At 43.9% G+C, this 27143-nt stretch overlaps 1 protein-coding gene across 1 annotated transcript in view; it reads left to right on the forward strand.

The window, feature by feature from the left end:
• Positions 1 to 27143, forward strand: part of LRRC39 (leucine rich repeat containing 39) — a 207233-nt gene that overhangs the window by 59752 nt on the left and 120338 nt on the right. The window contains exon 5 of the mRNA XM_069641590.1: positions 19566 to 19702. Within this exon, the coding sequence (XP_069497691.1) occupies positions 19566 to 19702 (137 nt within the window). The remainder of the gene's footprint in view (positions 1 to 19565; positions 19703 to 27143) is intronic.

Raw genomic sequence — 27143 nt, forward strand, 5'->3', positions numbered from 1 at the left:
AGTACTGTGGGGTGCAGTATCTAAATAGTGAAACTACATGCAGGTGAGAGGATATTGTTTTTGACAGGCAGCTAGTAAGTATTGGGGGGTGGAGATTTTAAATCTTAAATGTATGTGTAGGTTTCAGCATTTATATTTTGTTTTTTGCAGGAAGTGGAATGCAGGTGCCAACTTAAAATATATATAAAATATGAAATAAGAAATGCAACTGTGGCTTTGCACATAAATATTACAGAGTGTTAAAATGACATGGGCACTGTTTGTAAGGAACGTTTAATAATGTGCATTTACCTTTGATTGTAGCAATTTGCTTAGGGAACATTGTTTCGTTCTTTACAGCATCTTCTAAGTGAAAAGGACGCTTTAGTTCCTTTTGCTTCCGTGACGGGGCAGGGCCATGTCAGGCATGCACGCACAGCAACAAGCAAGTTAACTCTTGCTGGTGTTTATGCGTTTTCAGACGCAGCCCAATATTGTGACCGGTGGCAGCTGCAGCAATTGAACTCCGGCGCCGGCAATTGCACTCTGGGCTTCAATGTATGTATGTATGTATGTATTTATGCTTGTAAAGCGCCGGTAGCCCGCAGGCATCAGGGCGCTTGGACAATACAACACAAATCAGCCGGGCATAAGATCTGACCTCTTCCAGACCAGAATGTTAGCACTGTGATCCTAGATCACAGAGTTCCTTATCTGAAAAGGCGTGTCTTAAGCCGCTTCCTGAAAGCCAGGTGGTTGTTTTCCGACCTTAATGCTTCAGGAAGGTTATTCCACAGTTGTGGGGCCAGCACCAGGAAGGATCTGCCCAACCCAGCTTTCAGTTTGAACTTGGGTACAACCAGAAGACACTTACCTTCAGATCGTAATTGTCTCAAAGGTGTGTATGGCACTAAACTGTTCATAAGGTAATCTGGGGCTTTGCTGTAAAGGCACTTATGCACCAATGAAAGAGCTTTAAACTTTATTTGTTCCTCAACTCTGAGCCAATGGAGGCTCTTTCACTTGTAACATGATCCCTCTTCTTCAGGTTTCTGACTAGCCTGACCGCATCATTCTGAATCACAAGGCATCTGGATAAACCCTTAGTGGATGCCCCTATCAGAAGAGCATTACCATAGTCGAGCCTGGATAACACAATGGCTCTGGCTATGGTGGCCAGGTTACATTCATTTAAGAAAGACTTGATCGATTTCAGTAACCTGAGGTAATAAGCCGTGTTTTTCTGAAGATAGTTGGTCTGGGCGTCCGAGTTAACCACTGAGGTGACCATCATGCCCAGGGTTTTTACTTGGGAAGCCACTAGAATTTTGGCGTCCTGGATTTGAAAGGATTTATAATCCGCCCCCAGATTAGCCAATTGGTGACTGGATCCGAATAACATCAGTTCAGTCTTTATGTCATTCAGACACATCCAATTGGCCTGCATCCATTTGTTTATTATTTTATAGACAGTTCCTATCAAGACACTGTCAGCGGCATGGTGACTACCCACCATGCCGCAGAATGAGCTGGGTGTCTGCTCAATGCGGTCGTAGGTAAGCAGAGGATATGTTTTACGGGCTATACTGAATCTGCAGGCTATACGAGTTCATATAGCCCACAGATTAACCAATCAGGTTAGTGGAAACACCACTAGGGTGTTCTAAAATAGCTTTATAGACGTGCAGCGAGTGCCGTACCGGGCGTTATGGGCCCTGAAGACTGAGGGCTTTAAAAACGAGGTATGAGGGACCATAACGCCCAGTACGGCCCGAGCTGCAGGTATATAAAGCTATTAGAACACCCTCACTGCTTAATTAAAGTTGAATAAATGAGACATGTTTCATTGAAGTACAAAAAATTGCAAAATGGTAAATAAATGTTGCAGACATTTGTTGTACTTCAATTAAACATGTTCCATTTTTTTTATAGGGTGGTGGAAGGTGCTAGGGTGGGAGGAGTATGGTTCTAAAGTGGATTCAGGTGTGGGTATTTTTGCCCCCTGTTCCAATTAATTTTACTTCAGGTGTGCTCCCCCCCCTCTACACAAATGTTAGGCAGTACCTACTCCACACAAATATAGCAGCTTCTACTTTGTGCTCATACACTCTGTGTATATTTACTAAAATGGCACAGATATCATCTAACCTCCTAGGAAACCAAACCCATACATTTCTGCAACATTTATTCTATCACTAACTCGGTCTTCAGGGCCCATAACGCCCGATACAGCCCTTGCTGCAGGTCTATAAAGCTATATTAGAACACCCCAGTGGTGTTTGCATGGTTTTGATTGGTCAATCCGCAGGCTATACGAACCAGTAAAGCCCGCAGATTGATTACAGCCCGCAATGGTAAGTGGAGTTGCTTACCAGTGGCTGCCCCACAGCTCTGGGCATTGAAAGCTGAAAAGTTGGTTTCCGTGTAATTGCGGAACGGAAAGAGTTAACGTTCCGTTCCGTATTACACGTAGGAAACCAACGTGAGCCACGCAGCCCCGCCCACTCAAGTTAAGCAGGAAGAAACGCTTTCGCAAGGAAAGCGTTTGAAATAGCCGACATGTAAAAGCATATTTTTTTCACAATGTAGAACGTGTGTGCTTTCATTTTTCGCAGCAATCATTTCACGTGCACCGTTGTACGGGAATGATTAATGGAAAAGAAGAACATGAAAATGTAAGTTGATGAATTGCATACTAAGTTTATGTGTGTGCAGATGCACGCTGGAAATGTTTTGCTACTCTATGTAAATGTGCAATGCTTTAACGTTTTTTGTAGTGTAAAAAAAGAAAAGCACAGGAAAATTGCTTAATTAGGACACTGGGCAGGCATACACACACCTAATTGCTCCTCAATTGCATACTCCTCCCACCCACTCACCTTCCACCACCCTATTAAAAAACCACAATGAAGCCACTGTGGCTGCAACATTTATGTATCATTTGGAAATGTTTTCTATTTCAATTAAACATGTCTCATTTATTCTACTGTAATAAAAAATTGAGGGTGTTCTAATAGCTTTATAGACCTGCAGCTCAAGCTGTATCGGACGTTATGGTCCCTCAGACCTCGTTTTAAAGCCCTCGCACTTCAGGGCCCATAACGCCTGGTATAAAGCTATATTAGAACACCCTAGTGGTTGGTGTTTCCACTAACCTGATTGGTTAATCTGTCGGCTATACGAACTGGTATAGCCTGCAGATTCAGTATAGCCCATAAAAATATGCTCCGCTTACCTCCAACGGCCTTTTAGCCCGGAGTTCAATTGCCGGCTCCAGAGTTCAATCGCCGCAGCTGCCACCATTCACAGTATTGGGCTGCGTCTGATTACGTACCAGCAAGAGTTAACTTGCTTGTTGCTGTGTGTGCGTGCCTGACGGGGCCCCGCACCCTCATGGAAGCAAAAGGAACAAAAGCTTCCTTTTCACTTACAAGACGCTGTAAAGAACGAAACAACGTTCCCTAAGCAAACTGCAACAATCAACGGTAAATGCACATTATTAAATGTTTCTTACAAACAATTCCCATGTCAAACACTCCTTAACATTTATGTGCAAAGCCACAGTTGCATTTCTGATTTTCTATCTCAATTTATTTTATATATATTTTAAGTTTACACCTGCATTCCCCTTCCTACTGAAAACAAAATACAAATGCTGAAACCTACATATACATTTAACATTTAAAATCTCCACACCCCCAATATTAGGAGCTGCCTGGTAAAAAAAAAATCCTCTCACCTCCATGTAGTTTCACCATTTAGATACTGCACTCCACAATACTAATTACCTCCCACTACCCTATAAAAAGGCACAAACAAGTCAATGCCTGCCACAAAGCAGCTTCTACTTTGTGCTCCTACACTCGGTGTATATTTACTAAAATGGCACAGATATCATTTAACCTCCTAGGAAACCAAACCCTAGAGGCAAACTAAATTTCTGCAACATTTATGTATCATTCCTAATTTTATCTACTTTAATTAAAAACTGAGGGCCGTACGGGGCGTTATGGTCCCTCATACCTCGGGCCCATAACGCCCGGTACGGCCCTCGCTGCAGGTCTATAAAGCTATAGTATAGATCCCCTGATAAGAATTGCATTTGCACTTTATGATAATGAATGAACTATGTGTCAGTGTTATGTACTATAGCTTTATAGACCTGCAGCGAGGTCCGTACCGGGCGTTATGGGCCCTGAAGACCGAGTTAATGGTACGGCACTCGCTGCAGGTCTATAAAGCTATTAGAACACCCTCACTGCTTAATTAAAGTTGAATAAATGAGACATGTTTAATTGAAGTACAAAAAATGTCAAAATGAAAAAAAATGTTGCAGACATTTTTTGTACTTCAATTAAACATGTTTCATTTTTTTTATAGGGTCGTGGAAGGTACTAGGGTGGGAGGAGTATGGTTCTAAAGTGGATTCAGGTGTGGGTATGCTTGCCCCCTGTTCCAATTAATTTTACTTCAGGTGTGCCCCCCCCTACCCCCCACTACACAAATGTTAGGCAGTACCTACTCCACACAAATTTGCAATTAAATAAACTTCTACAAGCTCAACATGAACATACATTCACTTAACAGCTATTCATTTACTTACCTGTATGTGCACATTTCCCCATTGACATTTTTAGGCTCCACTGAACATTCATCAGTGCCTGCAACAAATCCTCTCGTTTCCTTGGTCATATAAAGTTCTCCATGCATTCCCTCTTACGCTGCACTGCAGCTCATGTCAGCCTCATTTCAATTTGAAGCGCAGGCAAACCGTTTTCTTTCATTTCCTTTCATTATTTCAGGTTTGTGAGCCTGACACTTGGAAAGCGTTTCCATTGCTTTCCTTGCTTTCCTTCACTTCTGTGCTCCTACGTGCACACGTTGCTCTGCAAACGTGTATTTCGGAATGGAAAGTTAACTCTTCGGTTCCGGAATACACATGCCAAGCAACGCGTCTACTTTTCTAAACCTCCCCGCCCGCCGACAGCTTTGTTGCAGCCCAAACTACCGCCTGTAATCAATCTGCGGGCTATACCAGTGCGTATAGCCCGCAGATTGACCAATCAGCATCATAGAAACACTACTAGGGTGTTCTAATAATGTATAAGTTAGACCATACATACTACAGGAACTATGATATTTTTGGTGTTGCGTGTTGATAATAGATTCCTTATTTTTTTTTCTTTTTTTCATTGTTATGTGGCTAAGAAATAAATTTAACCTTCAACAAATTTAAAACAGCAAGATACATAAAACGGATGAAAAAAGGAATAAATGAGAAATTAAAACAAAAACTGTATACAAATGAAAAAGGAAATAAAAGTTAGAGTAAAAAAAAAACATCTTGCTCGCACGAGGGTCCCACAGCGTCATGGCATGCAGGCCATTGCTCTCACGGTGTGGGCTCGCAGGCCTAAATGAGAGACGGACTCAGTCATACCTCTCTGGGAGTCTTCAGCCGTTCTGATGCACAGTCATGGCCCATGTTAAAAGGGCAAAACACATGGGAGGGACACATTCCCTTAAAAGGGCAACACACTTGGGAGGGTCACACACCACAGTGCGATGGTATGCGTGGCGTTATTGTTCTGTTTTAGGAACTAAAGCTTTCTTTGTAAGTCCATGTTTGATTACTTTTATGTGCGTTTTGTAACAAGTAAAATAGCTATTTTTGCACATGAGCAATCGAGTGCCCGGGTTATTTTTATCTTACCTTTAATCACTGTTTGAAGATATTTTAGTGATGTTGGAGGGAAATTGCTTTTGGTAAACATTTGTGGTGTTCTTCAACCACATCCCGAGGCACCCGCTAAAAGAATGCTGAGCGCCACTGGAGGAGTACTTCTTGTCTGTCATAGTGGGGTGGAGTTTGCTTCACTATATGTGTTGTTTGATTAGCACGTAGCACTACATTTATACTATGGTTTTGGGCAGCTCATTTCCATGTGTTCAATGCCCATTGCTATATGTCAGTGATTTTAGTATGGGTGGAGTTTTCAGTTTTAACGTTAGTCTTTGGCGATTTTGGCACTATGCACTTTATACTTATAAGATCCGCTCCTCTCTTACCTTCCACGCTTCTAAACTCCTAATCTCCTCCCTTATTTTCTCCCGCCTCTTATACTGCTCCTCTCGTCCTTTGGACTCCCTGTCTCTCACCTGACGCCCCTAAAATCCATCTACCATTCCTCTATCCATACTCTATGTCTTCTTGGCCCTAGAGACTCTATTTCTACCTCACTCTCTCAACTCGGCTAGCTTCCCTTCCTCTCACAATTGAAATTTCAATTCCTCTGTCCCGTCTACAAATCTCTCCATGACCTCGCCCCCCCCATCTTTCTTCCTTCCTCTCATTTTACTCTCCCTCCCGCTCTCTCCGCTCAGCTGATCTCTACCTTCTCACTGTACCCCCAGCCCCTTGTGCCTCCTCACGCTTCCACTCCTTCCAACTCTTGGCCCCCCTCCACTGGAACTTCCTACCTCTCTCTGTCCGCTCCACCCCCACCTACTCATCCTTCTGCTCCTCCCTGAAAGTCCTTCTTCTCCACTCCCCCCCTGACTCTCCTCCCCCTCAAACCCGCTGCCCCCCTTCCCTTCCCTCCTTCCCCCTCCTCCTGCTGACCTCAAATTGAATACTGAAACCACCAGGGGCGTAGGAGGTCCCCTGGGGGCTTCCCCCCCTTCCGCTCCCCCTTTCTCCCACTCCTGCTGATCTCAGATCAGACATTGAAACCCCCTTCACCCATCTCCTCTCCCCTCCCCTCCCCCCCTTCCCCTCCTTTTGAGTAAATTGTTCTACATACTGTACCACTGGTTTGTTTCATGTTTGTAGATATGCTTCTTTCATTATTGTACCTTGTTGTTATACTGTAAAGCGTTTTGGAGTAAAGCGCTATATAAACTCAATAAACAAACATACTTGAGCATGCAGCTTTCACCTGCCTATTCATGTGCAATATTTCTTTGAAACTCTTATACTATTTATTTTGATATTTATATAGCACACCAAACCCAGGGGTATCTAGGCACTGGTTTACATGACAGTTGTGGTTAAAAATGATTACGATCATAGGTAGTACATTAGTTTACATGAAGTATTGATTACAGGTGGTTACAGACATACGTATCACATACAAACAGGGTGGTGAATGAAACTGGATTTTTTGGTCTGTGCCGAGATGACAGATGCCAAATGCTTGTGACGATGTGCAGGTTCAAATTACTTTTGTAGGTCTTGGGAGAAGAGCCATGTTTTGAGGCCCTTGCGGGAGGCATCATTTCTTAGCGCCGGCGGCAAAGCGTTCCAGTGTTTGGCAGCAATCACAGGGATGCTGCTGCCCAAGGTCTTCTGGTGCCTATATCTGGGAATGGTGAGTAGGTGAGAGTAGGCAGCCCGCGTAGGTCTGGTGGATTGGACTTTTGACATTTTTCTGAAGTAGGGCAAGGCAGTGTTGGAGAGACATTTGTGGGTCAGGGATCAGGGTTTTGAACATGATCCATTTGTGGGCCGGGAGCCAGTGGATATTTCATCTAGCTGTGGAAATGTGGTCTTTTTTTATGGATATTTAGCGCAGCTCTTACCACGTTATTCTGGATGACCTGTGACATTTTTATATTGCGGGAGTTGGAGCCTGCAAAGAGGTTGCTGCAGTAGTGAATACTGGATAGTATAAGTGCTCTAGCAAGAGTGGTGCAGCTGCTAGTGGTCAGGAAAAGCCTGCAGGCATTGATCACTTTCGAGCTATAAGCTGCTGCAGATGCGATGTCGTTTACCTGTCTATTTAGTGATAACGTGGAGTCTAGGTATACTCCCAGGGTTTTTACCTCTTTAGCGATGGTGATGATGTTCCCGTTGATAATAAAGGATATGTAGTTGTTGAGTTTGTTAAGGCGAGATTGTGTGCCAATAAGGAGTAGTTCCGTTTTCTCATCGTTTAAGCAAAGTCCATGTTATGCCATCCAAGCTTGAATGGTTTGGTATATTTCACTCAGTGCGTGGGAGTCAGCATCATAGTTGCCGGAGCAGAGATAGGTAGGAGGATTTGGGTGTCATCTTTAGTTAGTGTAGGGAACACCCAGGTCATCTAGGAGGTCAAAGAGGGCTTTAGTAAAGATATTGTATAGTGCCGGTGAGACACATGAGCCTTGTGGCACTCCACAGGTGACTGGTGCTGGGGGCTGTCGCCAAGGTGGAGAACGCTCTCATAGTGCGGTTAGATAAGAAGGGTTCTATCCAGGCTACGGCTTTAGGCGAGAAGTGGGAAGCTGAGGAATTTGTAATTGACCAAGTCAAAGGTCGCTGAGAGGTCGAGTAGGAGGAGGATGGCCAGGTTATCCATATGATTTTCTGATTTATGATGAAACATACATTTTCCAGTTTAGTGTAAATGTTTAGTACTATTGCAATGTTGTGATTCCATGGTTGTACTTTTTTACATGATCATGCACATTGCACTTTATTCAAGCCTGTTCTTGGTTTGGTGTCTCCTCTTACCTACTACAACACTCCGGCCTGTCTATTTAATTATTTTTAAATTTCGTGTATACTTGTGAGTATATTACTCACGTTTAAAGATGGCCGATAGATAATAATGACGGCCGAGAGAGTTGTGAGAGTTGAGTGGAACCATAGTGCTTGTACTTGAGCATTCATACAGTGAATTGTGTTTGCCTATTATTGTTTTTGAATTTTGTCCATTGTGAACTTTGTTGAACTCTGGTTCTTTCTTTTGGTGTCTTCTCTCACCTCTATAATTACTTTGCCTAACATTTTTAGAATTTCGTTTCTACTTTTGTGTATTTTACTCATGCTTAAAGATGTCTGGCAAGTTGTGCTTCTCAACACATGGCTGGATGATGGCGTTGTGGGAGTTCTCACCAATAGCTGGAACCATAGAGATGTACTCATGTATGAATGGTTTGGTGTTTGCTGCATACTCTGTGTGAACAAGCACCTCGTTTTTTGCTTTTCTGCCTCGTGGCAGCTGGAAATGCAGTGAATAAAAGTTATATGGACTTTTAAACTTTGGAGTCCTGTGTATCACCAAAGATGATGGGACCATGACTTCGTTTTGAATTTTTATTCCATCCTACAGGCAGATTGAAAAACAGCTGTATGATGTGCACTCACTACTTGTTCACATACAATTGTGCTTCACTCATACCACTAATTATTTTATTGTCATAATCTATGGTTGAACAAAGTTAGTTGCTTTTTGGTTGCATTGCTCTTCTGATTCAAGGCCATCATCCATATAAGTCAAAAGGATCAGCCATTTTGTAATGTAACATTTAACAGAAAAAGTACCTGTTCAAAAAACATATTGTTAATGTGTATCTTAAACCCAAAATATTGTCCTATATACCTAATTGAATTTCTCAATTTAGACAATTCATGACACATTGTCCATAATATTGGAATGTAAGCAATTGACATTCATAGTAAATTGCCAATGCCAAGAAGTGAGGCTGAATCTGATTTATAAGTGTTAATACATTTACAACTAGACTATACTAGCAACATAGACATGAAGTTTACAAATCTAAAACAGGGGTGCGTGGCCGGTTGCAGAAACATGATTCTCTGTTGAGCTCCGTGATGCACCATCCGCCGTTCCCTGTGCATTGTCCTCCAATGTGTACAGTGGTACGGCAGGGAGCAGAACCTCTGGGCAGCTGTCACAGCGGCTCCTGACGCGGCTGGGATCTGCAGATATTTGTGGATCCGAAGCAGGCACCCCCAGTAGCCAGGAGCCAAGATGGCAATCAGCGCCGACATGAAATGGCCTGCTGGAGACGAAGCGCGCAGCACCGTCACCAGGGAGAGGTACTGAGTCCCCACCTGAGGCTGCATTGAATCTATGCTGCAGTTCTCGGGGGAGAGCGCAGGCTGAGGCACCCTGTGGATGCTGCGACAGTGCCTGCTGTAAGGGAGCCCTGGAGGCAGCGGATCCTCGTGTGAGCAGCGGCTCCCGTAGCTGCACCTGGCAGAAGATGCGAGAGCCCATGAGCGAGGGGGCAACTGCAGGGTGCTGAGGATTGTGGAAGACTGCGCTGGCCGGAGCAGCAGGTTTGGTGGTGCTGGGGAGTAAGAGGCCCCCGGTGGAACAGAAGAGGGTCCATGCAACTGGGTATAGCGTGACTATCTATGCTGTAGTAAAGTGGCAGGCAGGAACCATATCGCCTGTGCAACAACAACTTGTACAGCTGTGGTGAGGTGGCTGGTGTAGACCCTGTACTGCAGCCAGCCCAGCAGAGGGCCTTGGGGGCCAATTTAGTGGGTCCCTGCTAAGCAGTGCTGCACTGGAGCACTACTTACTAGTACACAAGGAAATAGGCCGGGGGATCAAGTGCTCTTACCCCTGAAGGGCAGCCTCTGGCTGGTGAAGAGTATACATTGCAGCTAAACATGGCCAAGCAGGCAAGGCAAAGGGGCAGCTGGCAAGGGACATAAAAGTGTTGTTACAGGGGCAGGAGGGCCCGAAGAAGAATGAAGCGGTGGTGGCAAACCAGGTGCACCCACTGATCGCCGCGCAGCCTGACCTGGTAGATCCACCCACAAGAAGATCGGACCTCCACCTGATGCTTACTGAAATTAAAAAGTAAATCAAGGATAGTGGGGTTACGATGTCTAATATGATAGCTAAAATGGGCAAGCAGGTGGTGGCACTGGAAAAAAGAATGGAGGAGGCAGAATCCACCCTCTGTGAACAGGGGTTCGAACACAAAGAACCTTTGAAGTGTATGGGGAGCTGGAGCAGCGACTAGATATGGTGATGCATAAACGGGTGGATGCAGAAAATAGGTCCAGAAGAAATATCTGGCTACGGTGGATGCTGAAATTGGTGTCTGACGTGAACCTGGAAACATACGTCTGTGCTTTATTCCGGCAAGCCCTAAATGTCTCAGAGGAGGAGATACTACTTGATCATACGCATTTCGTATAAACTACATACCAGTAGAGTAAGAAGTTGCTGCTGGACGTGTTAACCAGGTTGCACCTGTTCCAAACAAAGGAGAGAATTATGGCAGCCGCACGAAACTATGATGTGATCCGGTTCAGAGAGGCTTCCATAAGGCTCTACCAGGACCTTGCCCAGATGACCCTGCAAAGACGTAAGAGTTTAAGGCTGGTGATGGGAGGGTTGTGTGAGAAGGGGGGGGCATTACCTTTGGACCTTTCCCTTTGGATTACGCGTCAAATATGGCGGGAAAACATACAACATCAGCAGGGAAGAGTAGTCAACAGAACTGATGTGCAGGGAGGTGTGAGAAACCTGAGGGTATTCTCCCAGGCCAGCCTCGAGACTCCCTTATTCAGGTGGCCTGGAGAGGACTAATGCTCACAAACGCCAACTCTAGGACAGTGAGAGAGAGAGGGGATCACTCGGATGGGGAAACCCAGGTTTGGGCTTGGAAAAATAGACCAGGGGAGATGCAGTATTATAATGGGGAGGAATGTGAGGAGGGTGAAATCCATGAAGCTTTTGTAGGCTACTCAAAATCCACCCCCTTCCGCCCAATAAATCTCCCTCATCCAAAGCCAGCAATTCACCCGCCTATGGTAAACCCTTTAAGAACCCAACCCCCAGTGCAGTGGGAAACTACATCTCCCAGGATCCCTGTATTTCTGTTACATACCCGAACACTCCCAGTCATCCTCCTTCCCGTCCCTTTGATTATTGTTTCCCACACTCTCAATTTGCTTAGACAACATACTACCATTCCCACAATCCCACCTGTTCAGATGACGATAAAAACATTGGTCATTTTTGTTTGTTTCACGAACCCTACCAATCTCACCCTCTGAAGTTTACCAAACCCCCTGTAACGACGGCTATTGTTTCATATAACACCTTTTCCCCCTCTTATCCTGTAGGATACCTGGAATCTCTACCAACCCCCCTTTACAGCCTAACACTTTTCCACCCCATAAACAACGGACTAATGTTAAAACTGCCTTCCTGACATATGCCAACCCAAAGGTCAGGCAAAGTCAGGTAATTTAACAAAATCACACACACACACCTGACGGCCCTTTCCTTTCCCACCAGGGATAAAAGGTGGAGCACAAGACCACAAGACGAGCATGGCAGACCGCACGACGTGAGAGCTAATTCAGTCTGCAGTTTAAGCGAAGGCGAAAGACGGCGAGTGTCGAGAGAAGACCAGAGGGAGAAGCAACCTTGCTCTTATCGACAGAGACCCGTTATGCCTCAAGAGAAAGAATCCTAAGGCCAGGGACAATAGCCTGTGTGTATTTCGGCAGGTGTCAATGGTACCCAGGTGCCTCCTCCACTCATAGCCAAGCCAGAGAGAGACGCAAGGCCCAATGGTACCGGCCTTGACTCTACAGACAAGAAACCAAAGCTGTTTATCACAATCGGTGAGTCGAAGGAAGAGCCAATAGAGAAACCGAACTGTGTTGAACAAAAGTAGCAAGTGGATAATTGAACTTTGAGCAAACAAAGAACTGTTACATGAACTATGTGGGAAAAGCAGCAGAGCAGAGTCAGGCACCACATGGGTGCATGCTCGTGGTGATTACTCTTTTGATGAAACTACGGATACCAGAAGGCCGTAGGAGAGCCGCCAAGACAGGTCAAAGTGGTCAGACAGGAGGGCTAGCAAAATCCCTGTACAGTCGAAAGCCTTTGACCTATGGACTGTAGAGAAAGCAAGGGAAGTGAAGCCTGCATCGAGAGAAAACAAGGGAAGTTAATCCTGCAAACATTGAAAGTAAATTGAATGTGAAGTTGGCGAGAGTGAACCCAAACGAGGGATGCCAATAAAGAAGGGGCAAAGTGAACTGTGTTAAAGAGACACTGTAAGACAAGGAGAAGTGTACTGTCCGGCTTGTCATTTGGGATCCGAGCCTGATCGAGGGAGAAACCAAGAGACATTGTAAAACAAGGAGAAGTAAACTACCCTGCTTGTCATTTGGAGTCCAAGCCTGGCCGAGGGAAATCCAGGGGTGAAAAGTTATCACCCAAAGTTCAGGGAAAATGGAACTGTTTGAATAGTCAAGTAAGACTGTGAGAGGTCTGCGCCCGGAAGAGGGGGTCCCTGGGGGTGAAGCCATCACCCAAAGCTATACATGGAATAGAACTTTGTGTTTGTTTGTTGGAACTATCAAGCCCTCGAAGGCAAGACACTTTTTATTGGAAAGAGACTTTAAGCCATCAGAGAACCTGATAGCTGGAGCGGAACTGTCAGCTCGTGCTGGGAAAAGCTCGAGTGTGTGCTGTGCTCAGGAGAACCACCTTGTCCCGTGCTGAAATCGCAGCGAAGGGAGGCCCCTGGCAATCACATCCTGACCTATTATTTGAGAACACTACTTTCTTCATTGAAACCCTATCCCACACTTCTTTTGTATTTAGTGTAAGGATTGGCAATAGGTTTTTCTTAGTATAGGCCCTTTTATTTTGACAACGCCACTAGGACTGCCTTATTTTTATTTGATGGTCGACGCGTGCTCCCATCTTAGATTTCGATTTAGTTTAGGCATTTTTCCACCCTGCATTAATAGTTCAATAAACACCCTTGAACTGTGATCGCTTGTGTCTGTCTTTAACGTTGCCACCATGAGTTCCTTATAGAGGAAACCGACCGACAAGGGGAAGGGTCACATGAAGAGACTGCCGAGGGGGCGCTCTCTCTACAAAGAGGGATGGAGAGGGGTCCACGATCACAGCTGGCCACCTAAGGATCTGGGGTTCGATACTATGGCTATATTACTGGGGGTCCATGGAGTTGTCCCAGGTATGGGCCCACTCACGGATGGAGAGGTGCCTGATGTGACAACATGACCAAATGTTTGATGGCCGGCTCCAGTCTGGGTTTGTTTATGGTTTACATTTTTGGAGGAGGTGTGTGTATGCTTTGGAGGGTGCGTAGTTTGGTGACTTGCTCTATGTCATGGTTTGGAGGTGAGTAGTGGCGGAGGTGCTGGATTTGGTCCTTAAGGTCCCTGGGATGATGGTTTATTCCTGGGGGACGTGTAGTGGAGGAGGATTGGTGGGGACTTCAGGGTGGGGGAGGGTGGGATGCTGGGAGGTCACTCTAAGGTGGAGAGGCAGAAGTAGGGAAAGATCTAGAATTGGGAATGGTTGAGGTGACACCAATTACCCTGAACGTACAGGGTCTTAACTCTCCCACAAAGCGGAAGTCTATTTAGAGGCAGATAAGGGAAATGAAGGCTTCCATCGTTTTCTTGCAGGAGAGACACCTGCTAGGTGGGGATGAAAGGCGAAAAAGGAGTAGACAGTTCCACAGCAGTATTATGTGTCCTCTGGGGGGGCAAAGAAAAAGGGTGTGGGAATTCTGGTTGGCGAAGATGTTAGTTTCAAGAAACAGTTCCTACACAAGGATCTTGAAGGGAGGTCTTTGCTTCTGAAAGGGTTTCTGGGGGGATCAGCTCTTTATCATGGTTGTACTTTATGCCCTTAACAAAAGCAGGACAATTTCATCAAGTCGCTGGAGATCCGGTTGGGAGGTATGATTGAAGGTCAGGTGGTGGTGGGTCTGAAGGGGGGACTTCAATTGTGTGATGAACCCTCACATGGATAAAACACTAGCCCCAACGCCCAAAGATAGCAGGCACAGACAGAAATTGGCATGGTTTCTAAGGGAGTTGTGCCTTATTGAGACTTGGATATTTTTCTGACAGGAGGAAAGAGAGTTTACATACTTCTCAGCAGTTCACAGAGGCATCTATACAATCAATATGTTGCTGCTCTCCACTAAACTGATTCCTATGGTGGGTTCTGTTTAGATAGGCCTCCAGTATCTGTCTGATCACTCACCAGTGGTGATACAGGCGCCATTGGCAGGGTGGCCCCAAAGGCGAGGAAACTATGGAGTCTGAATGAGTGGTTTTACGGGATGTAGTGCTTAAGGCACATATAGAGGAGGTTATACAGAATTACCTCTGGGAGAAGGATACAGTTTGGATGGACTGGGGGGGGTTGTGTGGGATGCTGCCAAAGCAGTAATAGGAGGGGAGCCTATCTCTGAGGTAAGCTTTCCCCCTGCTCCTTTATATGAAGCCAAAAACCTTGGCGTGATCTTCAACTCCTCTCTCTCCTTCCTCCCTCACAGTCAGGACATTGCCAATAAGTCCCACTTTCAACTCTTCCATCTCAACTGACTTTAAGGGCCTTTTACGCCAGTGTGGCATAACTCAGAGTTTAGCCCGGGCTGTTCACCCAGGTCCTGGGGGGTTTGGGACGAATTTCCCAAATTGACATTAGTACAGGGAGGGGTCTCCACTCTCGTTCAAAGAGATGAAAAGGAAGTTTCACTTGAGTGAGGGGGAACGCTTTCATTATGTCCAACTCAGACATTGGATTGCGCACAGAGGGGTTTGAGAGGTTGGCACCAGACAGCCAGTGGTTCTGGAAGAAGCAATGATTTAAGGGATCCCTCAAAAGAGAGTTTCAAATCTTTATCGCGTGTTAGACACAGCGGGCCCTGAAGATAGGCTGCCATATAAGGGAAAATGGGAAAAGGATTTCTTTGGGCAAGTGTGGGACCAAATCTGGCGCAGGGCTCAAAAGGCGTCGAGATGCGCTACGGTTAGTGAAGCTGCATACAAGTTATGTTTTTGGCAGTACCCTATGCCACAATGGTTACATAAAGTACAGCCTCAATATGCTGGAGAACTTGTGGGGAGATAGGATACTTGCACCACATGTGGTGGTCCAGTCCTAAAGTGAGAATTTGTTTAAAGGAGATCTTGGGGCATATCAAGGATGTGGTGGGGTTGCAATTATCTTTCTCCCCGACTGTGGTGCTCCTGGGGGCAGTGGAGGAGGGAGTGTATGCGGCAAGTGGACCCCGAGCGACGTTAACTACTCATATGCTCACCGCTGCGACAATGGTCATAGCACACCAGTGAAAAATGGTGGAAGGGCCGGGGGTGGCTTATGGTGGGTCCGGCTATGGGGAGCGTTGGACATGGAAAAGGTGTGCGCTTTAGTGTATGGTTCCTACCAGACATTTCTGCTGGTCTGGTTTCTGCTTCACGAATGGGTTCAGGACAGAAGACAGTCAATACTAAATCGCTTTTTTTAGATATTGTAGGGGTGGGCGCCCTAGTGGGAATGTTAAGCGATAATGATCTACCTGGAACAGAGAGACTATATCATACTGTTTATTAGTTGTTTGAGTTTAATTTGTTGTTCCATAAATATGGTGAATGCTACGATCAGATAGAACTCTAGATTAGGTCTTGCAAATGTCTGTTTGTATGTAATGTCAGCAGGAGATCTTACTATTGTTTGTTGTATTAACTCAGAACATTTGCCAAATAAAGAAAGTTTACAAAACAAATGTGCAACATGATGCCCACAATATCGATATGTAAACAAATTGGCATGCACAACAAAATGCTAATTTATGAACGTGCCTATAGGTCTGTTTTATAAAGTGCTAATGCATGAACAGCTAGACTCTAATAGCAACATAGCATAATGTTTAAAATACTAATGCTTCATGACAATAAAAGCATAATGCCCATAATAGTAAGATGTAAAAAATAAGCATTCCCAACAAAAGTGCTAATGCATGAAAGTGCATATTCTATAAAATGCTAGTGCATGCATATACAAATAGACTCCAATAGCAGCATAAGCATACAAATTAAAGTACTAATTCTCCATGACAATCAAGATCATAATTCCCACAATATTGAAACGCAAGAAACTGGCATTTACACCAAGGTGTTGATGCATATAGAACTGTTTTGTAAAGTGCCAATAGATGTGCAAAGATTAGCAACCATAGGTGGCATGTAAGTGAGAAACCAAATTAATGTTAGCAGAAAAAATATACAAATGTTTACAAATATTTCTTATGCAAAACAATTATATTAAAAAAATTACTTTTCAACATAATAATGCAACTGGGGAGTCTGAAGAGATCCATTGCAGAAAAGATGTTATATCTAAATTCAACATTTAAACCCTCAAAAACTGACAACATGATACACGAGTAGAAAAAATAAGGGGTAATTATTATGTTCCCAAAAAGGTATACAGTTCCTTGTCCACATTGTGGCCCATTGGATCTTTTGTTTCAAAGTCCAAAATGCATTTGGTTTCTAACTGGTCTAGATGGCATCAGATCAGAAGTATATAAGTGGTTCCTAGAATGGTGGTCATCGGTCCTGCTAGCACTCTTTAACTCAATCGCTGTGTCAATCACTATCCCCATTCTTGTTCTTTGAGTTTAATTAAACCTATTTTCAAAAAGGGCTTGCGGCTGGATCCCCATTGCTACTGCCCTATATCATTAGACGGCATTTAAAAAATGTATATTAACTGTCTGTTGGCCAGGTTAGAGACTTGGGTTGAGGAGAACAATATACTTCCTAGTTATCAGGCCGGATTTAGAAAGGGATTTTCGACATCTGATTATGTTTTTCTGTTTTCAACAATCCTAGATAAATATGTGAAGATTAGAAAGGGCGTGCTATAGGTAGGTTTCTTGGATCTGGCCAAAGCATTTGATTGTATTGATCGCTGTCTTCTCTGGAATAAAGACCAGATATTGGGAGTTCCTGCCTCTTTATCACAACTTCTTATCTATCTGTACTCTGACACCAGTGCCTATGTAAGAGACAATCAAAGAGGAGGCCCTAGAAGTGCGTTTCCCACCAATAAAGGTGTTTGCCAGGGTTGCCCATTGGCTCTGCTTTTGTTTATTATTTTTCTATCAGACTTTTTGTCTACCTCACATGTGCCAGGCCTATTTCCTACATCTTTGAATGGGGTAAGCTACCCTGCTCTTCTCATTGCAGATGATACTATATTATTAGATCTGACCCCAAAGGGACTTGGTAGTAGTCTGAATTATGTATCAGATTATTTTAGAGACAACGGTCTAAAATTTACTTTGAAGAAAACTAAGATTGTTGTTTTTGGTTAAAAAAAATAGAACTAAACATGATGCATAGATAATGTGAATGACTCGTATTGCTACCTGGGAGTTCCGTTCTCAAGCAACTGTTTCTGGTCTGCATATCTAACCTCAATTTAAAATGTCTTTAGGACAAGTCTGGAAGGGATTAGCAGAGGTTATCAAATGTTCAGAGGGTTCCGATTTGATAAATGCATTCCGATGCTGGAAGTTAAGAATACTCAGCCATATTGTATGGCAGTGAGATCTGGTGTAGTGTGAGTTGCACCTCCTTGGATTGATTCTTACAAATTTCCCTGAGAAACCTGTTGGCCGTGTCACCCAGCACGCCGGGATCTGCCCTAGCGTTGAAGTCTGGGGTTCCAAATATTGGTGTCCAGGCTGGTTTATAGAGTATTGTCGTAAATTACATTCTGCCCCAGTGGTGAACCCCAATATTGTCAATGCAAAGGAACAATTGGCAAATGCAGCAACATATGTTATATACCCCTGGTATAAGAATTGTTCCGTCTTGTGCAGAAAATGGGGTATTGTTTTTGATGATCTAAGGGGTGGCCGGATTACAAAATGTTATTTGTCTATGAAAGCCAGAAGAAGAGAATTTGACTTGGTGATAAATGGCATAGAAAACGTATGCTCACTCGGCCACTTGTCGAGCGCTCATCGCATTTATTGTGAGAACTTCTCGCCAAGTGTCATTTGCTCTCTGATGCAAAGACGTACCATTTCAATGATGTGTCTGAACACTTTACCACTGAGGGCTCGGATGACATGGCAGCTTAATACAAAGCTGCGGAAGTGGGGTGGATGTGGATCTAATTCATTTTTTATTTACTTGTCGAAACTTTTTAGATCTGAAACACCTATGGCTGAGGAGATATTTTCGTATTAATAATATTAGACATGTCACGGATGCTATGAATTTTGTTTTGTCCTGAGTCGATGCCTGTTTTATCAACAATTTATCAGAAATATCACTGAGGCTTTCAAACGTATGATTAGAAAATGTTAAGTATTTAATATGTTTCTATTGCATATTTTAACATGCCAACTTTTGAACTATGAATGTACTGTATTCTATTTGGGTTTAAGGCGACCTCTTTGTATTTTGAACTGTGCAGTAGTTTATTTTATTTCATGTAAACGGTGAAAATAGAATAAAAGTATTCATCTATCTGTACATATACACACACACAGTATGTCGATAATACTGTGTATGTATTTCTGTTTATATATACTTGTCCATATACACTGTGTTTACAAATCAACTATCTTCTTAAGCTTAATTTGAAGGTACTTGTTAAATCTCACTTAGAAGCAATTTCCTTGGGAATACTCGGTCCACACCACACCCAATTCAGCCCTCTGTTTGCCATGATTGGGGTCTGACGGTGACCCACTTCTCAGATCTATTTTTGTTGGTTCAACTCTTTAAAATCGGATAAAACTGTTTCAACAGGTTTTTTGCTCTGACTGGGTCAGATTGAAGTTATCGCAAAGCGTGTGCGTGGAGAGTTAAGTCAAACCCAGCCGCCGCCATCCCTATCATTGGCTCTTGTGATATGCAGAAATGTTAATCTAATCTGAAATTAATAGCCAATTAACCAATAAATGCACTAATCAGCACTATTTTCAAAACTTTCTGGATTGTTTTATCTCTTCTGCAGGACAGTTGGTTAAACTCAGAGAGCTTCTGGTTAGCTATAACCGAATTAAAGTCGTCCCAAAAGAGCTCAGTGGGTGTGAAAATTTGGAGAAATTGGAGTTGGCTGTCAACAGAGATATTTCTGACCTCCCATGCCAGGTATGTGACCTAATACAAATGGTGGTGGCATGTATACTTGTGGTTTGAATCATTAATGCCAGAATGCATTATTTCCATAAAGTGTTCACTCTTTCATCAGCATTGTGTTGCCGTAGTGCAGTATTTTACACGGTTTGCAAAATGCCACTGCATTAAAATTCTTCCCATACATAATAATGGACCTCATTACCGATTTGGCGTTTATCAGGCAGTACATTGGTGTCATTGTTAACCGCCAAACTCGAATACCGCTACCATCACTTGCTTCTGTGGAATTAGCGTGGGATTGTAAGTGGTGGCACAGTAGTACATTTCTCCCTTATTGGAGTACATAGCACTCAGTGGGGATTTTTTGAAATGATTGTGATTCTGACGATTTCTGAAGGTCAAGTGCAGGGTTTACCTCCAGCTAGATGCTGAAGGAAAATCCAGCACTTCACCTTCAAAACAGCGCTGTGGTAATGTGTCCGGTGATGGAATTACTGCCACTTTGCCACTGTTTTTACTTGAACCACCATACTCTAAAATATACACAATGTGAGTGTACACATTTATTTTATTTCATCTGGCTTCAAAGCACACAAAATGGCACTACAGGACAACCACCAAATTGGCTCATTCCATAGCAATGGTCCCTAAAACACAGCAGCTTTTAACAATGAACTACAAAAGTACTTTAAAGTGCAGATCCTTTCATTATTTTGCAAATGTTTTTAAGGGCACCCCCCAGGCCGCCCTTTCCAATAGTGTATATCAAAACTACTCTTTTGACCAATGAACTAGTACAGAAATCCCTTCAAATTTCATTGTTTCCTTTTAATCATTCCCTGCTATTGGATACTTTAACCCCAGGAACAATGGTCTCTAAAATCATGCCTACTTTGACCAATAAACTATTGTATGTAAAGCAAAAGTAGCTCCTTTCTGAAAGAGAGCTGCCCACAAAGCTGGAGCACACTATAACCTGTGTGGGTGAAATGGGATCGGGTCATCTTTCCGAGGCTTCTCTTTCATAGGAATTCTGGATACAGCATCCAAAGTCTGCCTGGGGCATGACCGCAGGCTATGCTCCGGGTGCCCTACCTGCAGTGTGTGATGTCACAGAGGGATGGTAGGATGCACAAATGAATGCACTCTAGAAGCATGATTTTAGTGTCTTTAAGTCTCAGGGTTATTCCAGAGTCTTTCACCCGGGCGGTGATAAGCCTTCCCATTCGGGGTGGTTGTTTCTACCTGCAGACTACATAGATACAGGCTTTCAAGGGTCCCCATACTATAGCTCTGTGTGGCGCCAATAATGATCCTTCGTGAGCTCCTGGTAATTCCTGGGTGGCATACTTATGCGTGGCATCGACCAGCTGCAGGTAGAACTCAAGTTTCTTCTGGGTTTGAAGTTGGATCAAGCAGTCCCCACTACCATTCTCTCTTACTCAGGTGCCCTCTTCCACTTCAGGGTCCCACTCCTGGACCCCCTTCCTTCTTGATGGCATCTTCATTCCATCTTGCTCCAGCTGTCTTCATCTTCATTTGCTCCTGATGTTACCACTGCCTCGTGTGGGATGTATTGACCCACTCCGCTATGCTATGCAGCATCACCCTGCCAGTTATGGTGAAAGAAACTGCAACAATGGCAGCAAAACCCTTGTGCGCGCCAAAAAAACCTACAAAAACCTACAAAAAACGCGTTCTCAAGCACACAAAATTATGGGTGCCCAACCAGCCACCCGTGGTGCATGTGTGGTGGAATAGAGCACACCCGGCAGAGAATGTGCCAGTGGGCTCCATGACCAGCAAACAGAGTGCAGAGAGAGAAGCAGCACTTTGCAAGTGAAACCCCAAAATGTGCCTACAAATGACATTTGTTTTGTTGCCAAAAACTCCAAAATGCCTATTACACAACACTTCTCAACATTCAAAATCTTGCCTGGTGCTAAAATTCATGTATCTAACGAAGCATTGTGGAACATACAAAGTCCTAATATGAAGAGCAAAAGATTCTTCAGACAAACTGGATTGCCTGAAAACTGATGACAGGCCATGCCAAAATCTGGGTGCAGTACCCTGGGCTACCTGAATGACAGCTGTCAGGTGAGTTACTGATGAAACTTTAAAGTGAGCTAAAACTAAAAGTCTTCTGGATAAGCAAACATAAAAAGGATTGTTCCCAAAAAGGAATACAGATTTTAGTTGTATTTTTGATCCGACAGATTTTAAGGCTAAGAAAGTAATGTATTTATGTTTGATGCAACAAATTTGGTTTTTGCTGGATTTAAGAAGTTAATTAGCCTGGCTGAGGTGCAAGAACTGGAAAATCAGGTTTCTCCCAGAAGGAGGGCCTTCCTCTCAGCAGAAACTCACTGGAAGATCCTAATTGCGGGTTAGAACAGACTCTTGTCTACAGAAAGAGAAGGAACAATGACAAGCCTTTCAGCCCAGGAAACAGAGGTGTGAAGGTGGTCGTAAATTGCTCTTGGAGGGAACTTCCCCCAAGGAGGAGGATGCACTGGACTCCCAGGAGAGACAAAGGGGCGGAGGCAAGCGGCCACCTGCTGTTAAGAATGAACAATGAACAATTTTTAAAAGACTCATAACTTGTTATTCAAAGTGGTGAAAAATATAAAAAGGACAGAGTTGATAATCTAATTTTTGGCTGCACGTGTGAAGAGGTGGTAGAACTGTGTGACATGTTCTGGACAGGAATGGCAATATATGTGGTTTTATGCGAAATGTATTAATGTTAGAATTGTGAAAATTTACACGCACATCCCTATGTTAACACACACATTTGTGGAAATTTGCCTAAAATTTGGAAATTGTGTTCATAGCAAAAAGGACAAAATTCTGTAGAAAGTTGAGACAATATCCCACCACTGCAGGGTTTTGAGGAATAGCTGCTACATAAAATATGGCATCTTTGTGTGTGATTTGTATGAAGGTGACCAATGTAGAAATGTACATTTAGTATCAAATCCGATTTTGAGACCAGTGGCTAAAGGGAGGTTTCTGAGGACAGTAAAGCAAACCATAAAATGTGACATCATCCGGCCTTGATCCAATCACTCAAATTGCAAGGCGTAGGTGAAGTCTTGATCCTATCCCAGCTCACAGGGGCAAACTTAGCTAAGCCGGCCCATACACCCACTTTGTGATGTCATTTTAAAGCATAAATAGAGACAGCTGACAACACATAGGGACTCACTAATCCACTGACTTTCCTGATTCCGGCGAAGCACTCTGATCAAGCATTCTACATCCAGTTTTAATATTCTTCCAGATCCAGAGGCCAAGACTCTTGCCAGCAATAGAGAACTATTGATTTCAGCAAGGCCCATAATCCTCACATTTATTCTCTCCACCCAGTGAAGCACTGTGTGGTGTGAGAAGGCCTTTTGAACCAGTATCCTGAAATTTTCTGGCTTGCCACCACTAGGCTTGACTGAGGAACTCGCTATCCAGCTGATTCAAATACCCACAGGCTAGGAAGGCAGATCCTGTGCAAACCCAGCGACCAGCCTAGCTGATCCAGTACCGTGCCTGATGGGCTGTCTTTCCTAGACCAGAGATGACGGTCCAATTTAATAACGTATCCTGTGAGTATTAATAGGAAGAACTGTGGCTCATAGTATATCTGCATTGTCTTATCCCTATCTCAAACCCATCCTCTTTCATTCAGAACCAGTATTGTTAGAACTATCTTTGCGCTGAACATTTTCTCATCTCAAGAAGTAGAGTTTCCACAGCAGGTGGGTTACTCTGATCACGTGACTGTAAGATCCCTCTGTGGTATTTGCTTTTTCATAGTCATCCTCTAGTGCAAGAAAACCCATTTGTCATTTTCAAAAGTGCATTTCTGTTTTCATTTTTGCCCCTATCTCGCAAAAACAGCTTTTACTAAAACCTCTATAACTCCCTCAGTTTTTCTGATAGAAACGAAATTTCAACTCCTACTTGTACCTGACCTGTAGCTATCCATAGAACCCAAAACCGCCATGCAAATTGTCCCGTTATCGCGAATGTCACGCAAGGAAAAGTTTGCCGTGAATTACAATTCTAGGAAATTTTTACATGTGTGAAATAGCTTTAATTTGTTTCAGACTTGGACTTTAAGATTTCAAATGTTTTCTTTGGACTAAATCATTGCTTTTGATTGTGTGCAACTGTTCAAAGCGGCTCCCATAGGAATTTACAACAATTTAAGTATTTTTGACCATATTTGGTGTTTTTGCCTAGTCAATTTTAAAGACAACTTTAAAAGCCATACTGACAGCTGAAAAGTCAATTCCGTTTTTCTCTTGTGTCTCAAGGGGGAAAGTGGGACTGATATTCTGTTTGATTTTTGCTATTCCTGAATACCTGCTCTCGCCTCACATCTCTTTACATTGCCTATTGGAGGGTGGAGGGGTGTTGCAGGGGGAACCTCTAACCATAGTGCTATCTGATCTGAACCAATACAAAAGTATTATTTTCTGTGCTGCATTTGTTTTGCTCATTAGTTATTCCTAGTGTATTAAAGATATTATTCAGTGTTCTGTCTCCGCATTGGTGATTGTTGTTTACTTACTAACCTATTGTGATTACATTTTAAATACATAAATAAATATTTACCTTTGCAAACTAGCCTGATTCCACGTTCAGTGTGACCAGGGGGCTCTCAGGAGAAGGGTGTGATATGAGTGGTATATCGTTCAGAATATTGAACTTATAGACACAAAAAAATAAGGGCTTCAATTGCGCACTACATGCTGGGCTTTGACTTGCGTGTGTGCCAGATTTAAATCACTTACACTCGATACTCTTACCATCACCACCTAATGTAACCTTCTTTTCCTCCAAACAATCTCTACCTCTTCCTGGCTCCCTTAACCCCTCTCACCTCCAGCCGCTCCCAATTCTCTATGCCAGTCCTCGTATCACCCTCCAAACACATGCCACATCCTTCTCTAAAAACCAACACTAACTGTGATTCACACATTTTATAATTGTGTGGTTCCTTTCGCTACGCTTGGTTCTGTGCAACGGCTTGCACCTGTGGCTCTAAATCACTGGACCCCTGTGACTGTTGATCTCAATCTCCCTTGGACTGAGTTGGGTCAGTGGGAGCCAGACAAAACCGAAATCAAGCCCTGTCGTCATCTAGAATTCCACTTTCTGATGCAGAGGATAGTCGAGATGGGAGGCTCTGTTATTAATGTTCCCACGGGTGAGCAGTGTTGTGCAATGGGTATTTCTTTAATTTTCAAGCAGGGTTGATTTATTGTGTTAGCAGACCCCGTGCAAGTCTGTGGATCCACAAACCGAGCAAACAGGCCTGAAGGCCCACAACCTCCTGGGAAAATGCTGGTCCCATGAGTCCTTTCTCCAGGGTAGCCCATTCACCTGCAGCTCACCCCTGACACTGGGGTCTGTTAAACAGGGACTTCAGGCACCCCCCTTATAATACAGAGGTGTCTGGTGGTGTCCATGTGAATGTCCGCAAAAATGAAGAAGGGCAAGTGTTAACCAGGGGATCCAGCCCATACTACCACGGGCCCATCATCCACTGTATTGAGGCTGTACCCAGCAACCCAAGTCACCCCCAAGGCTGTCCCCAAAGTCAGGCAGGGAACTTTTCACAATGTCCACAGGCTATGCAATTGGGTAGTGCAGGCAGATGCAGTGTGAAAGGGGTCATGCCCGTATAAGCACAGCATTAAAGAAGCAGAGAACACAAGACTATGTTAACAAAAACATTGAAATATGAACCGACAAAACATTCAGTTGAAGTGAAATTAAGGTTACATTGTGAAACCTCAAAACTGTTTTGGTTGCATAGATACTGTAAATGGTGAATTTTAATTCCACCCACCAATGCACTTTTGCGCTCATCCTTGAAAGTTCACCAGGTTTGGTAGAACCCCACAAAACCACGGATCCACAGAAGAGAAGATCAAACCAAAGGCAATCACAGGGAGGCCTTTGCCATTGAGAACCCGATACAACCACAATTACAAAACCACAGCTCACCACAGGAAGGCCACTGCTTCTGTGAACTGGATACAACCAAACAACTATGGGAGCCCACAAGGAGAAGCACTAACCACTGGACACCACAGGCCCCCACAGTGAGTCTTTCACCACTGTTAAACCCAATACAAATACAACAGCCCAGAGAGGGAGACAACTATACAGGACCCCATAAGGGAAATTCAAACCACAGGCCACCAGAAGGAGGTTCTCGCAACAGTGAACCCGATACAACTACAACAAAACCACAGGTCAACACAAAAGAAGGCCAAACCAAAGGGCATCACAGGAAGGCTTTCTTAACTGTGAACCCAATGCAAATACAACTACAAAACTGCAGGAATCCACAAGGATAGACAGCTACTCATGACCCCAAAAATGGAAGATATAACCAGAGGTCACCACAGGGAAGCACTTGCCACTTTGAGCCCGAGACAACCTGATACAATTACTACAAGAAAGCTCACAGGACCCCACAAGGAGAGACAGCCACACAGGAACCCTCAAGGAATGACCCAACCACAGACCACGACAGGGAGGCTTTCATTACTGGGAACCCAATACAACTAACCATACAAATTTTGTCCCAAACTGCCAAAGTTAGTCACCAACCACCAGGGTTAGTCGCTGATAGTCCAGGTTAGTCTTAGTCAGTGAGAGGTAATCCACGACTGCCAGAGTTAGTCACTGCCTGCCAGGGCTAACCCACAGATGCTAAAACACCCCAGACTCCTGGGATAACCCAGTCTCCAGGAAAATTCTGACCCCTTGAAGGTCCTCCCTCCTGGGATAGAGCCACCCTCAGAACAGATCCCATCACAAAATGCCCCGCACCATGAAAGACTGACGCACAAGGAACAACCAAAACAGAACAAATAAAGGGGAACAAGCTCAGAACACCACACCTGGGAATAGACGCATACCAAGGGATCACACACATACAATGGAAACATGTCTACTCACAAGAACAAGACCAACTTCGTTCTACCCAACACCGTACCTGTCAGCCTACCACACACTCGAACCACCATCTATCCTCAAGAACCATAAGTACATTAGCCTAGGGGAAAGATGGGAGAAACACAGGATCAAACCAGAAGGAAACAACACCAACATGCCATTCATCCCCAAATATTGTCAGGACAAAAAGGTACTACCAACATCGCAAGGAAGACGACACCGGAGAGGACACCAATCCAATACAAAACCTGGCAGAACTGCTCAGCAAAGAATCAGCATCAACAAACCTGAATAACCAATCCAGTGGAAGAAATTACCAACACAACCACCATAATACACAGCCAAAGACCAAACAGACCAATAAAAACAGAAAGATAAACTGCAACCTAGTCAACGCCAGATCAATATCAAAGCACGCAACAGAAATATACGACTTGCTATGCGATTGAAGGCTAGACATCCTATTCCACACAGAAAT

This window comes from Ambystoma mexicanum, chromosome 1q (genome assembly GCF_040938575.1).
Source record: "Ambystoma mexicanum isolate Mex_15411 chromosome 1q, UKY_AmexF1_1, whole genome shotgun sequence".
NCBI lineage: Eukaryota > Metazoa > Chordata > Amphibia > Caudata > Ambystomatidae > Ambystoma > Ambystoma mexicanum.